This window comes from Pogonomyrmex barbatus, unplaced genomic scaffold, assembly GCF_055798465.1.
Source record: "Pogonomyrmex barbatus isolate J1 unplaced genomic scaffold, ASM5579846v1 scaffold3, whole genome shotgun sequence".
Taxonomy (NCBI): Eukaryota; Metazoa; Arthropoda; class Insecta; order Hymenoptera; family Formicidae; genus Pogonomyrmex; species Pogonomyrmex barbatus.
The window spans coordinates 1,484,599-1,499,402 of record NW_028297127.1 but is presented as its reverse complement, the minus strand read 5'-3'; the positions used below and the strand labels follow the sequence as shown (position 1 = coordinate 1,499,402).

Here is a 14,804-nt window from a genome sequence, read left to right as displayed (position 1 = left end):
GAGAGAAACCCATTAGCAAATTTAATTCCATCGACATTCCATGTGCACTTTATTAAGACTTGAATTAAAATTTAAACTACTCTAAGAGCGTTCTAATAAAATAAATGGAGAGGAACGATTTGCGCGATAAAATCGCGATTGTATATCGCGATTCCGCGGTTTTTATCGAAGAGGCGAAAAAAAAAAAAGAAAGGAATGAAACGGAGGGAAACCGGCGTAAAATCGCACATTTGAGCTCACTCGCGCCTATTAAGACGTTTTAACGCGGCCGGCGAGGCCTCTCCTTTAAAGATCCAAAAGTCCCCGCGCCGTCGCCGCGCCGCGCCGCTTCTACTTAGAGCCGATGGCGGCTTAACTACCGTAACCGTATCCAGGTCTAAATAGTCGGAGTTACGCTAAGTAGCCCTAACCAGATTAGTGAGTCGTTGCGTGCTCTATTTTTAACAGCGCGCGCGCAAAGCGCGTACACAGACACGATCGAGGCATGTTCTATGTGACGGAACGAGGTGCCGATGAACGGGAAAACGAAGACAGTCGAGAGAGAGAGAGAGAGAGAGAGAGAGAGAGGGGCAGGCAAGAGAGAGTCGCGCTTTATCTTAATCCTCGTAAATGGAGCGTACCCTCTCGCGATCTCCTCTCGCCCCGGCCCCGCTCCGCTCGGTCCCCTCCTCTCCCCCGGGTCGGCCGTCGTCAATTTCGCCATTCGATATCGTTTCCCGCGCGCTGCAGTTTTAGTTCTCTCTTCTGAAGGAAGGAATTCTAGAAACGCGCGCAGAAACGGAACGATTCTATTTTACGCATTTGATCTGAAGACGTTGATCTTTGTGAGGTGGTCTCTTGCGGTGGCGCAATCCCCCCGTGTGTGTTAGGCCAAACATCGTTGGCGAAACGCGAGACCCGAGGCGTCTCTCGCCGCCTCTCCACGTCGATTTCTTTCGACGCGGCGCAAAGTCCAAATATTAGAAGCAAACATCCTTCCGTCCGGTGACGAGGGCCGAATTTATTTACATGATGCTCCAACCATTATAAACGCCATCCACTTGTCTCGCGGCCGTGGACGTGGCGAGGCTTCGTGCGAGAAGCGAGACTGAAGGGCGCGGCGGTGGCGGCGACGGCGGGGGGAGGGGGAGGGGGAGAGGGACTGGAATTTTATTTCCGCTCGCATTAATTTCAACGACGCAGAAGACGCGGCCGCCATAAGGCGCGGCTTGAAATTACGAATATTATGACTTCAACCAGTTCTCAGAATTCTATGTTTTTCATTCTTTAATCTCGGTCCTCTCGTGTTTCACACCATATCTTATGAACACACTCGCCCTCTCTCTAACCCGTTCTCCCTATACTTCCTTCCTCGCCTTCTCGGTGCAAGAGCAAGGTAGAGTGCCATACGTGCGAAAGAGTGCAGAAGCATTTCTACAGTAATCCTCGTACAATGGAAAAATAATTTAAAAAAAAAAAAAAATACAACCTTTATACAAGCTTTATCATAGTCACTGACTCTCTTCAGAGAGTCTACGGGATGTTGATTTTTGCTAAGTAAAAATTTAATGGACGGATCTTTGAATGATTATAGAATTGTTGAACGTCGGAATTAAGTTTTAGAAATTCAGATGAATTTATTGAGATCCTACTACGTTGGGACGTTCGCTAGCAGACCTGCTTAATTAATTTCATTTTATGTTTAACATAAGATTTAACGTGAGATATAAATAAGCCGGGGGGGGCTTTGATATGTGACGTCAAATCGCTATGGCGATACGCAAATTGTGTACCGTCATAGTAATGATGTTTCGAGCGTTCGGTGACATCAATGCGACGACGCGACTCGGATATCGCGTTGTCGTTCGTTTCGAGAGACACGTCCCGAGCACCTGGAGCCTAAGGCTTGTCACTGTGTATTTAGAGACGAGCGATTCGACATAAGTCGGTATTATTCGGTGGCGGAGCAACGGCTCGGTTTCCGGTCGTTCGCCCAGCAGAATATAGACGATTAATATACATTTTAAGCCGTCGGTGGCGAATTTGAATAATCTCCTGGTATTCCGCAGCAGGCACTCCAGAAGCCGCGAGGCCCCTCCAGCCCGCCGGCCGGGGCCTGGCAACGTTACGTTCGAGTGTTTGACGAACGAACGCGTTACGTCGCCGACTTTTTTGTTTCCTCCTTCTGGCATTGGCATCAGCGTCGAGCTATGTCGAGTGGTAGCCGGACTCTCACGGATCCCAGTCGCTGTCTCGTATAGTTTTATCCCGTCCCAACCCGTCCCGATTCATCTCATTCGATACATCTCCTTCATATAGATTTAGATACATGACTGATCAACCTTTCTCTCTCTCTCTCTCTCTCTCTCTCTCTCTCTCTCTCTCTCTTTCTCTTTCGAATCAGGTCTCTAAATCTGTCGCGTTTTCTGTTCGTGCGACTCGCGCTACACCGTCTCTCTTTATGTTTATTTTTTCATTACTATAATTTTTATTATATTTTTTTATTATGTTATCTTCATTGTTTTTTCTTTTTTTCTTTTTTGTAATTTGTGTATTTGTTTTTCTATTCTCTATTTTCAGTAGTTCTCTGTTTTTTTTTTTGTATGTTCTAAGAGCTTTGCCCTAGAATACTAAACACTTGATTCTATCTTATCTCTCTCTCTCTCTCTCTCTCTCTCTCTCTCTCTCTCTCTCTCTCATCTTCGTTCTCCAAATATCTATATAAAATTAAATCGAAATTGCGAAAACAAGCATCTAATATTTTCATTAAGTTTATCATATTTTAACAATTTTGATCACGCAACAAAAATACATCAGCCAACAATTTGCACAATTTGAAATAAAAGCACAAATTCTTTAAACTACATCTATACACTACGGAACGATAAATATGTCTTAATTATCGTGAAATGACTACATTCCACAGTTTCTTTTTCCTTAAATCGATCACCAATTTAGATCTACTAGCACCGCCAATGCGTGACACTTTCTCATTAACAAGCGATTTTTAAACATTTCTACAATTATATAAAACAATTATATAAAACAAGCAATTTCTTAGTATGCGTTACGTCAATCACCGGCAATTGACGAGGCAATTTATCGAAAGTTGTTCGGATAAGTTCGTAATTTAACAGGCATTTAATAAGCAAGCTTCTCGTCACTATTCCCGCAATACTTTTTACTCCAATTACAAACTGGTCGCTCATCACGCTAAGGAAAGAAAGAATAGAATTCGAAGATTTCCCGGAATGGCGCGTCACCGCACGTCTTCAGTCTTTTTCGGTCGACTTTTGGTAATTTCAGATGTCGGCATCTCGGGTATTTAGGCCAAGGTTCAGGAATTTGAAAAATCCATCGGGACGGTGGACGATTCTTCTTATTGTACGTAAGTCGAGCGGTGTGAACGGACAATGAAGTCGGAAGAACAAAGGATTCCTCGGAGAATAAAATTTAATCACGTCTACAAATTTTTGCCTAAAATAAAATTTACCACTCTCATTTTATAACACAACGTAAATTTACAACTCTCATTTATAAACGTACAATATGGAATTATCCGTATCGAAAGGAGGGGGTAGCGAAGAACGACTCCCGCTCGCGCGCTATTCGTAATCGCTACCCACAACGGAAAGATCGCTAGATCCTCGACAATCGTGTGCGGAGACGCGGGGTCGAGCGGAGATAAAAATTTTCGCTCACGGTCGATCGCGAGCATTGCGACGATTCGACGATTTCGACGGTGCATACACGTGCGCGCACGCGTGTGTGTGTGTGTGTGTGTGTGTGTGTGTGTGTGTGTGTGTGTGTGTGTGTGTGTGTGTGTGTGTGTGTGTGCGTATGCACGTACAATCGCGTGTGCGTGTTGCAGCTTGCACGTACAGAGAGGGTGATAATGTATTCAAGGTCCGCCCCGTGTGCCGCGTGGTGGGGTGAAACGGGGCGGCCCGCGCGCTATAGGTACTGTAACAGATGTTAATTATCCCTTCTGTATAGCCGGCGAAAAAAGGAGCTCGGCTCGCGCGCACTCCTTCCTCGCGGGCACTCGGACATATCGTCCGATCGTACACGCTGCGCATCGTCCCGCACGTCGCCGGCCGCCAGACGCGTATATTCTCGCGGCTACGCCTAACATGCTCGCGCCAATCGCAGGGCGCGCTCGACTTCGACCGACCCTACTTGCGATTTATTCGCACAGATCTTTCCGCTTAAATCTGAATAGATCCGTCGGGCCGATGGGCCGATGTGCCGAGGCCGAGGCCGAGGCGCGGGACATGGAAGGGACAACGGGTGGAAGGAAACGCACATCGCGCGCGCACATGAAGTTCTGTCGCGCGCGCGAGTCTTCCTGTTAAATATGCGTGGGAAATTCGGAAAACTTAACGGAATCCCGACTGGGATTCGAACACTCGGGACAACTCCTTTATTTACCCACAACTTTACTCTACACGTGATATCCACGATAATTATTTCCGAATCCCACCAACTACTTAGTCTTACGGCTTTTATACTCCTGACATATGTCGTTCTGTCTAAAATTAAAACTAAAAATAATGACAATTACAAGTTGATTACAAGAGAAAACTAAACAACAATGTAACATCACTATATATGGGACTCTGCGAAGATACTACATACATATTTGTGCAGTGACGATTGGATAAAAATTAAAATTGCAGACTCAATTTTCCAAATGGCTATATATATATATATATATATATCTATCTCGAGACGTCTTCCCCATTGGCATCGCAGACAAGCGTCAGCTGACACGGTAACAAACTTGGGGTAGCGGGTTGATCTTTCGAGGACCGGTTGGTTACCGGTCTGAATGGCGATCTGTCGTTCGTGCAACGCGCAGCACAATTTGCGCCTTGATCGAGGAGGCAATAGAAAGCTCTCGTACATCACCCGTGATCGGCACGACAGGTTGGAATTACGGCGCGTGTCGCCTATCCGCGATCGATTCGATGGCCCTGAAATGGCTTCTCTATTTAAAGGTTAATTATTTGCGACTCGGCTCATTAGATCAATATGATCGGCAATTATTATCGGGGCCGCGCAAGTTCGCGATGTCTTGTCTTATCTCACGTGATTGCCAAGTTTAAATATCATTTAGACTCTCATGTGCGCGATGCGATTCCGATTTAAACGAGAGAGATTCCGTCGTCGGGACACGCCGTTCCTTCCGCATGAGCGACAACGATCAGACGCGACATTAATAAGAGACGAACCGCGCGATGAGCGAGCGAGCTATCCATCCATCGGTTGCTCATCTCGCAACGGGTTCCCGAAGGATGCGATCCGACATCGCGCCGGGGTCAAACCATCACGCCAAAAAAGGCAAACAGCCATACGTGTAGGCAATCGCGCAACGAAACGGCAGCGGCGGCGGCGGCGGCAGAAGCCGAGTAAGAAGTCATTTTCCAACGGATTGAAATTCCATTCCGCCGTTTCTCATTGCGAGAGAGCCAAACCCGAGAGTCGTAAGGCCATGAAATGACAGTTAGTGCGGGTATAACCCCTCCAAGATAAACCCTTTCGATTGGTCGGACGTTAATGTGCTTATCACGCCGCCTGCGCTCCACGTCCTTTTATTGTTCCTTTCTCATTTCTCATTTTTCTTTTTTTTTTTTTTCTTTTTTCTTTTTTCTTTTTGCCTCATCGACCATTCTTTCCTCTTCTCTGCTTTGTGTCTTCTCTCCTGTCGTGCGTTCGCCTTCTATTTCTTTCTTCCTCTCCGTCTCTCTTTCTCTCTCTCTCTCTCTCTCTCTCTCTCGAGCGTACCGTCGCCGCCGCGCGACACGACGGCGTGTAATGGGCTTAAAGGTCTGCATTCCAATAACCGAGAAACGAATTGTCGTTGCACTCGCGCGTTATCGCGCCAAGCCGGTCGGTCGCTCGAGACTAGCAGCGCGAGAGCCAGCATCAGCGCTCATATATCACCGTAGCTTTTGTTACGGCGACGTGCCTTTGTTTTCGCTTCGTTTTCGCGATTCCCTTACATCGCGCGCGCGCGCCCCCCCCTCCTCCCCCCTTCCCCTCCTCCCCCCTTCCCCTCCTCCCCCCTTCCCCTCCCTAAGTCTAATACAAGACTCGGAAACATTGTCGAGTCGCGCGGATCTCATCTGAAACTGAGATTGATCACGGCATGGCGGATCAGCCGACGATTACCTCGCGGGAAAATCGAAATTGATTTTTGTCGCGGCGTTTTTTCTTTTTTTCTTTTTTCTTTTTTCGGAGATTTACGCGTATCGGAGGGTAGCTGCCACTCTTCGCGGGTCATTTTCTTGGAAGCAAATCCGCGCCGGCCGGACTTTGAACTGGACATCATTTCAGCATTTTGTTTCAGGATGCGCCGGTGAGCAGCCGGGTGATTCGCGAGGTTCGAGATGTCCGCCGTAACCAGCCCGTATGGCCCCGGTAAGACACCTTTTAATCTTGAACTGATCTTTAGATGTTAAGTGTTTTCGCTGTACGTTTGAAATTTAGCACTTTAGCAATTTAGAAAGATTTTTCGTCAAAGCGTTGAGATTTTTATAGTGACTTCAATAATAATTTAGATTACAATAATCATGAATGTATCTGTTTTCGTTTATGGTACGTTGAGGTCAGGAGGGGACCCGTTACTATGCTATTATGTTGTTATAGCCGATGATTTTCCGCATTTATGCTAAGAACTCATCCTACGCGGATCACACCGGAGCGATCATTTCGGTGCGTCTAAGTGAAAGCAGTTAAATGCCGCGTCGCGGGAACGTGAATCTCGCAGCATTAATTTTACGAAACTATCGCGTATATACGCCGCCACCACTGACGTTCCGAGAAGAAAACGTACGCTTAGCATTCGAGTTCGCGGGATTGTAATTGACGCTAAAAGTTGATATCTATTAACTGCGATATGAGAAACGAGCGACGCGCTACGCAGCATCGCCTTGAAACGCCGCGGCATTCGTTACGCGGAATTAGTGACTATTGTCGCCTCTACCTTCGCAATGCAAATACCGAGGGATACATTGCTCACTCCAGATCACTTTTATTTTTATTCGCGATATTCCCCGAGTTATATTCGAGCGGCTGACGGCCGTTCGGATGTAAAAATGAGGCGAGGAACAGCTTGAGACCGGGCCTCCTCACTCGGTCCTTACGCATGCCATTAGCGGTTGAGAAATGGAGCGATAGAATTATAAGTGGCTTATCCAAACAAGACAGCGATCGAGTGAATTTCATCTTTCATCAGCGGAGATGCTTTCCGATTCGGTCTACAACTACGCGACGACCCGACGGGGCGCCGCCGATCAGGACAGCGACTCCCAGTACGAGGGCCAAGCCCAGTTGCAAATCACCAGCAGCATCCAGAGCAAGCCGCGGAACAAGCGGAAGAACTTCAAGCCGATAAGCAGCCGGATGGCGGAGGTGTCCGACGAGTCCGAGAGAGATGACGACGAGCCGGAGGTCGTGGAGGAGAGTTCCAGCGAAATCCTCGAGTACGAGAGGAAGACGATGCTGCTACCAGCCGAGGAGAGGTCGAAGCAAAGATTAAACAACAACGAGGTCAGTCCGATGGACCTCTCGGTCACCACCAGACCGCCGTCCTCCGATGCCGACGACGACAGCGCGGATTCTCTCAGGCATAAGTTCATCCTCGAGCAGCTGAGGTCGCAGAAACTTTATTCCCCCGGTACAGAGGTAGGTTGCGATCAATCTGATCTCCCGTTTTTTTCTGATTTCCCATTTATTTAACGAGCTATTCTTCAGGCGAGGAGCCCGAACTCTGATTCGTCGGAAAGAAGCGGGAGCGGTGTCCTGGACGCGGAATCATCTCGCTTGGATGATCAGGACACGCAGTTCGACGATGAGCGGGGTAACGACGCCGATGGTGAGGTCGAGATCGAAGAACGGAAACCCTTCGAGGGCATGAGGGAGTACGCGGAGTCGACGATGCAGGAACTTCTGGCGATCTACGGGTTGGCAGGAGGCGAACTGGCAAAGTCGGTCAGCAGACAACCGCCGCCCACGTTTCTCAATCCGAATACCGGCCAGCAAGCTCAAGGTAAGTAATCCTTTAAAATTCAGCGATTTAAACTCGCTCGAATAAATGAGAAATCCATGAAACTTCGTCGATACGTGAAGTTACGTGGGATAATTTTCAAATTTCACATACAACGATTATCTCGAGTACCATCTCGAGTTCCGTCACTCTAAAAATTTAACTCCGCCATTTTGATGGACGGCTATTATTCAATGGCAATTAGAACCGCCCGCATTGTCATCCGACAAAGTTGTTAAACGGATCGGAATACGTGGATTGGTTGGCATCAAATTTGGGGTTGGCATAGAATTGATGATTGGCCGCGACTGGTTGACGTTCGAATCTTGGCCGAGGATCAAATCCGCGCCTCGCTGGCCACGAGACTTATCGATCGACGAAATTCCGATGCTGTCGGCGCGCTTTCGGCGGACCGTGGATCGAACCAATTTAAATTTGCTCCGGCCAAAAAAACGAGACGAATTAATATTTGCTCACAAGGGTGAGCGGGTGTGTTCTCCCGGCGATTCGTCGAACTGATGATCGCTGGTAGTCGCGATCGTCATTCGATACAACCGTGAATTAGAAGCCTCTATGCCGAGGCGACGGCGCGGTTACGTCAGACGGCATCGCGATAAACGCGAATGCACTTCTCGCGATATGTGTGCTCGCGCGTAGATGAGGGGAGAGGGGAAGCGGGAAGGCAGCGGAGCGGGGGGAGGGGAGGGGGGAGGCTCCGTTCGAAGAGCCCGGCGGCTTTCGACCGGGACTGTACGTGCACCAGAACAGAATGTGGCACTTACATATTGCCGGTGCATCGCATATGTGCGCACGTGAATATGTGATGGCTCTCGCAAGATGGCCGACTTATAACTCATAAAGTCGGTCGGTCCCGACTGTGCGCTAAGCGTCGACCGCCCGACCCGCGATCGATGGATGCCTTCGAGATCAGCCAGCGTCATCGTTTCCCGTTGCCGGCGACCAGCGTGGGTTGACGCTCTCGAGAATTCCCTGCGGTTCGGAATTCTCAAGTTCTCGCTTCAACTCACGCGTTTCTTCCTTCTCTCTCTCTCTCTCGCTCGCTCGCTCGCTCTCGCTCTCTCTCGGCGTCTGAGACGCGAATTGTTTGCTCGACGAAAACAATTTTTGATATGCGTATTCCGGAACCTTGATTAGAATATGGATGAAGGATAGAATTCTGATAGGATTGCAAATTAACTTTGTCATTTCAATCCGATGTTTTTTTTTTAACGATATAACAATGTAGTGAATATATGATTATCGATCGAATAATCGAACGGCGAATACTCTCTCAGACGAACTTGAAATTATGATATTCGATATTTTACTATACGAAAATAGTACGAAATTTTCTAACAATGTTATATTTAAGAGCAAAGTGAAGGAGTTTTCATCCGCTTCTCGTTGCCGCGTTTCCCTATTGATCACCACCTACGTGCACGTGACGGGGAACAAAAGTCAAAGCATCTTGCGGTAACGTCGCGATTGATACAAAAAAATCTTGCGTAATTTATCATATAAGAGAACTGAAGAGAAGGCATCTTAGCAATGACATGTTAAACAACGGCAAAAAAGAGGGAGGACGATACTTCTTAGACAAAGCGTCATTTGCCTCGGCGAATCTCACCTTGATGAGCCAACAAACATTGCACTTTTAATATCCTATATTCTATTAACCTTGACATGATCTTTACATCTTTTATATTTAATTTTCTGAAAACACTCGTGATATATCATGGACGTGTCACGGTATTGTTTCTTAGTTAAAAGACTTATGCATACGATCCATATATATATATATATATATATATATATATATATATATATATCCCATTTTCGAATTTTTAAATTTCTAAATCGACTGGCAAATCAATCCTCCGCCAGACTTTTCATTCGGTTAATCGCTCCATTTCATGGCGCCGCGATATTAATGCGATACTCCAGAAAAAAAAGGTGTGCACCCGTGTCGTACAATTGCCATGCTGAGCGTGCGGGGGAGTGATAATCTGGCGCGAAAGAAAAGCAGAAAACTCGTCTATGCGCGCGAGTGGAAGAGAGACGGGGTCCACTTCGGTCTGGATCGAAGAGTGGGGTCCGATGAGGGGTAAAGAGAGAGGGAGGGATACCGCGGTGCCTCCGTGAACCCATTAATCATTCCACCCGGATAAAAGGCAGCAAGGATGAAAAGAGAAGACGGACAGTCGGACGGACAACGGGCAGGCACGCAGCAGACGCTGGAAGAAGCGGATAGAGGGAGAAAGAGAGGAGAAGGTCTCTTTCCTCTTTCTCCGTTCGCTTCCTCTCTCGCGAGCGTGAGCGCGAGCACGCAGGATCATTTTTTATTTTTGTCCTTTTCGAAATTCGTCGGACGCCTCGCCATTGTCAGGGCCCGTGGAGACTTTCGGGAGAGAGAGACAGGCCTCCTCCCCGGGGCCCCCGGGCGTCGTTCCGTCGCACGGGGCCCAGATTCATTAACTGATAGCACACGATTCCCTCGGCTCGATTACGTTTTTTAACGATATCCGTCCGCAATACCGCGTTGGAAGAATGATCGTCGAATGCCACCCGTCGGGCGAGAAAATCCGCTCCGTCCTCGGAATCGGTTCGGACCGGCCGATCGATGACGGCTCTCTCTCTCTCTCTCTCTCTCTCTCTCTCTCTCTCTCTCTCTCTCTCTCTCTCTCTCTCTCCTCCTCCTCCTCCTCCTCCTCCTCCTCCTCCTCCTCCTCCTCCTCCTCCTCCTCCTCCTCCTCCTCCTCCTCCTCCTCCTCCTCCTCCTCCTCCTCCTCCTATGTATAGATCGTCGTCCAATTTAGCGAGGCTTTAAAAAATCGACGTTACAGCGGATGATTATCTGCTTAAGAGAGGATGCACACGTGACTGGCTAAGAAGAAGGAGAAAGGACTCTCCACAGCCTGAAAATATTTTAATCCAGTTGTTTCTAAATCTCCGCGCGTTCCGTGAAGAGGACCGAACGTCTTTTTTTTTTAAAAAAAAAAAAAAAACTTCGACGTGGAGAAATTTCCGTTTTGAAAAGTGAGTTCGTCTCCTCGGATTATATCGGAAGGAGAAACGAACGCTGCAAACCCTTCGTTAAGAAATGCCGGATTCAAAAAGCCAGCTAACTCGACTGCTATTCAACGAATCTGTCGTATCTGCTGGTCGGGTTTAATTCGAGACGTTGGTAGTAAGGAAAGGGACCGGGAAAGGGGAGGGGGGGAGGGGAGGGGATCGGCGGTATTAAGGAGAGGGATGCGGCCGGGGGAGTCTGGATCAGCCTGGTTACGAGCTTTTATGTCTCCAAGCGCGTACCTCGTTCGCTATGAGTTAGGTATGATGGTTCCCGAGGACGAATCGTTCGCGAGATCGAAATCGGAGCTTCCTCCTTGAAAGCGGACAAAGAGGCTCCCTTCCTTCTTGGTTGACGAGAGGCGTTAAGGATCTCAGGTGGTCGACCGAGTCGTTGAATCGGAGGATCGTGATGTCTTCTCGATGAAATTTATGCAAGCAGAAAACGGGAAAAGAAAAAATGAAGAAAAAGGAAATAATACTACTAGAACTAGGAAAACAGGTTACGATAGCCTTAGACTTTTATTCTTGCTCTTGGACCTTCTAAATGGAATTTACACCGCGGGAAGCAATAACCCTTGCGATTTTCTATTTTGTCAGATATTCACGATAATTCGCGAAACGCATATCTCGCACTCGGCCGGGAATATTTTCTGGCGCGCAGAATGGAGGAGAAGAAGAGGAAGAAGGAGGAGGTGACCAGAGAAAGACCGACGAATCTTGCGAGACGTTGATCGTCGCTGAATTCCCTCGGTACGACGAGATCGTGAAACGTTTTATGAAAGCTTTTATGAAAGGCTTTACGAGCCACGGACCGAACTGGGGCCCCGAGTTCGCTTCTGCTACACACGTGCTGTCACGGCGACGAGCCTTCCCCCCCTCCTTCCCCCGAAATTCCCCCTGCGGGGCCCTATTCTCGTCCTCCACCTCTCTTTATCTTTCCCTCTTCGCGCGGCTTCACAACGAGTCGCGTTTTCTCTATCGATCGTCGAAAGTGCCTCGTTTTTCATCATCATCATCATCATCATATCGTCGTATCGATACCTCATCCCTCGTTCGCGATCGCGTCTTTCTCTCTTTCCTCTCTTTCCTTTCTTTTTTCCCTTGCACTTTCCGTTCCTCCTCGGATATATTTCACGACCGGTATTTTCGTCGGTTGAAAATTTTTTCGCGACTCGTCGAGGGGGTAAAGCTTAGATTAACGTTTCGCGAGAGCAATGCCGATGTCATTTGCGGAAAGAGAAAATGAGCGAGATGAGCGCTTGATGACCGCTTGAATTTTCGTCTTTCCCCATTCACGGTCAATTTTCTCGAAGACCAGCATTTTTCACTAACCATTCGTAGGACCGTCGTCTGCGCCTGCCGCGTTGATGTCCGCTTCCGGGTCAATTGGATCTCCTCAGCTTTTTTGTTCTCCAATTAAGCTCTGAGTCAGAGAGAGCGGTGGCAGGGACGGTGAAGTTTTATTGACGTTGGACGCGGTACAGTCCTCGCAGTAGCCTGATGCGATGATGTTCGCGATGATTCTATGTATATATCTCGAATCGTGTCTTTTTTTTTTCTTTTCTTTTTTTTTTTTTTCGACAACGATCGGCACCATTGGAAGCGATTGGAATCGTTAACGAGCCTGTCTGCGTCATGAGTCGATTATTTGCGAAGATTCAGAATTTTTCTTCGCGATTATAAATTGACGTATCGATGAACTTTAACACGAAGGCCTCGACGAGAAGGAAAGCATAGAACGGTAATCAAGTTAAGTTGCCGATTATGAGCAGTTATTATCCGCGAGGCTGGATGTTTTTGCGAAATCATCTCGGATCATCATCGGCGACGTATTGACACCGGAACTTTTATAATAGCATTTGAAATGACTTTGAAAACAATCTTCAGCATTTTCAAGGTTTGAATTAACATCGAAACCATTTATCTGTGATTTCATTCGTTTTATCATCGTGAGATCAACATCGAGAGATTTCGAAAAATGAAAAAGATCGGATCGAGATTATTCCACGTCTTCCGTGAAATTCCTTTCCCATTCTCGTTTATTCTCTTCGCGAGCGTTCTCCATACTCTTTTTTTCCTCTACTCTTTGCCGCGGCATCTTGTTTATTTTGCCCGTCAGCTCGCTGACACTTGGACATTCGTTTAAATTTAGAATTCAATAGGTTCCTTTTACCGGCCGTACTTTCGTGCCTTAACGGATTCCCTCCCCGCTCGCCAAAGATTATTTGTTTAATTCCAGCTCTACGTCGATCTCTCGCCGGTCCCGCGTTTCTCGTCCTCGTCCAACGACTGTCAACCCGGAACTCGCTTCTCCTTCTTCTTCCCCGTTGCCATTGCCGTTTAACGCGTAACTATCTCGAGTGCGTTCCTCTTTCTTTCCTACAGGCACTCCGAACAAATCGACGACAAACACCGTACCGCATCACGCTTTTCAACGGTACCTTAATTATCATTCTCTTATCGACGGTCTTTAATAAAGAAATTATCTAGCATTTCATTATGACAGCCTTCCACTAAGAAGTGCGCGTAGAAATTGTAAAGTGATTCAAGACATTTTTGACCGAACGAAAGGTGAACGAACAGAACCATACGATATTAGTCGGGATATAAAATTTCACATTTTACATTAGTTTCACATTAAAAAAATATCTCATGATATATCGGCGGTAAAAACGGCAGAATAATTCAAAGTGTTATAATTAATTAATTATTGTTGGTGAAGTATTTATCGCAAGAAATTAAAAATTACGCGATATAAATTGGAGGAATTTTTGCAAATTTTGACAATTTCGACAAACTTCTGAATTCTTTTTTGTCATTTCCTTCTTGCCTTCTCGAGATATCACTTTTCTCAGTTGCACGACCCGGTGCAAGGAATATCGCGGTGTATAAGTGCACCGCGATCGCTTTATTACTTTATTTCTCTGTGCATACTCACGTCGTGCCGGCGAGGTGTAAGTTTTACGGCCGTCTCGCTTTGTGCCATCTTCGCCGACGCAACGCCGGCGACAAGTAGTTCTCGTCGAATCAATGGATTGGGATCCTGCGGACACTTCGTCGTCGCACACCGCATCCTCGATAATTTTATCTTTACGAGTACCGGTTTCGTGCGCGTGTATCCATGAGATTAGCCTCCGTTACATTCGCGCTCAAGAGAAACTTTGTATTTTTGAAAATTGCTTTTCTCATGCGCGCGCGCGCGCGCGCGCGGATTTGCGACTTTATAATATTAATTTCAGTATTTTTATAAAAAAAAAAAAAAAAAAAATGTCAAAGAGATATTGTGTCAATATCAAACTTTTTAATAATATTAATATGATTAATCATCATTTGAAATTTATATATATTCTTATTTATATATTTATATACTTTTAAATTAATTGCAAAGAGCATTTTATTTAATATCTTAATTTTTAAAAGGTAAATGTTACAGTTATTTATTAACATTAAAAATATATGATCCGTTTTTTTTTTGTTTTTTTTTTTTTTTTTTTTTTTTGTAAATTTCTTCAGAATTATCGATTAGTACGTCAAGATTATTTTGGACGATGAAAGAAAGATTTCCTGATCGCGGCTTCTTTGCCCTCTTCACCAGCGGTGTCAATAATCGAATGAAAAAGGCGATCTTCCATTAGCATTTCCACGGAGACTCCGTGGGCTCGATTAATTTTTCAAACGATCCCACCTCTAGTTTCGTCAATAC

The 14,804-nt window shown here is 46.5% G+C and overlaps 1 protein-coding gene across 2 annotated transcripts in view; it reads left to right on the top strand.

Moving 5' to 3' along the window:
* The window catches only part of LOC105425124 (zinc finger protein castor homolog 1), an 80,748-nt gene that overhangs the window by 25,275 nt on the left and 40,669 nt on the right, over window positions 1–14,804 (top strand). For both annotated transcript variants that reach the window (XM_089080432.1, XM_089080431.1), the window contains exons 2-4: window positions 6,332–6,402; window positions 7,220–7,668; window positions 7,738–8,032. In XM_089080432.1, coding sequence (XP_088936558.1) covers window positions 6,372–6,402; window positions 7,220–7,668; window positions 7,738–8,032 — 775 coding nt within the window. In that variant the 5' untranslated portion in view covers window positions 6,332–6,371. The remainder of the gene's footprint in view (window positions 1–6,331; window positions 6,403–7,219; window positions 7,669–7,737; window positions 8,033–14,804) is intronic.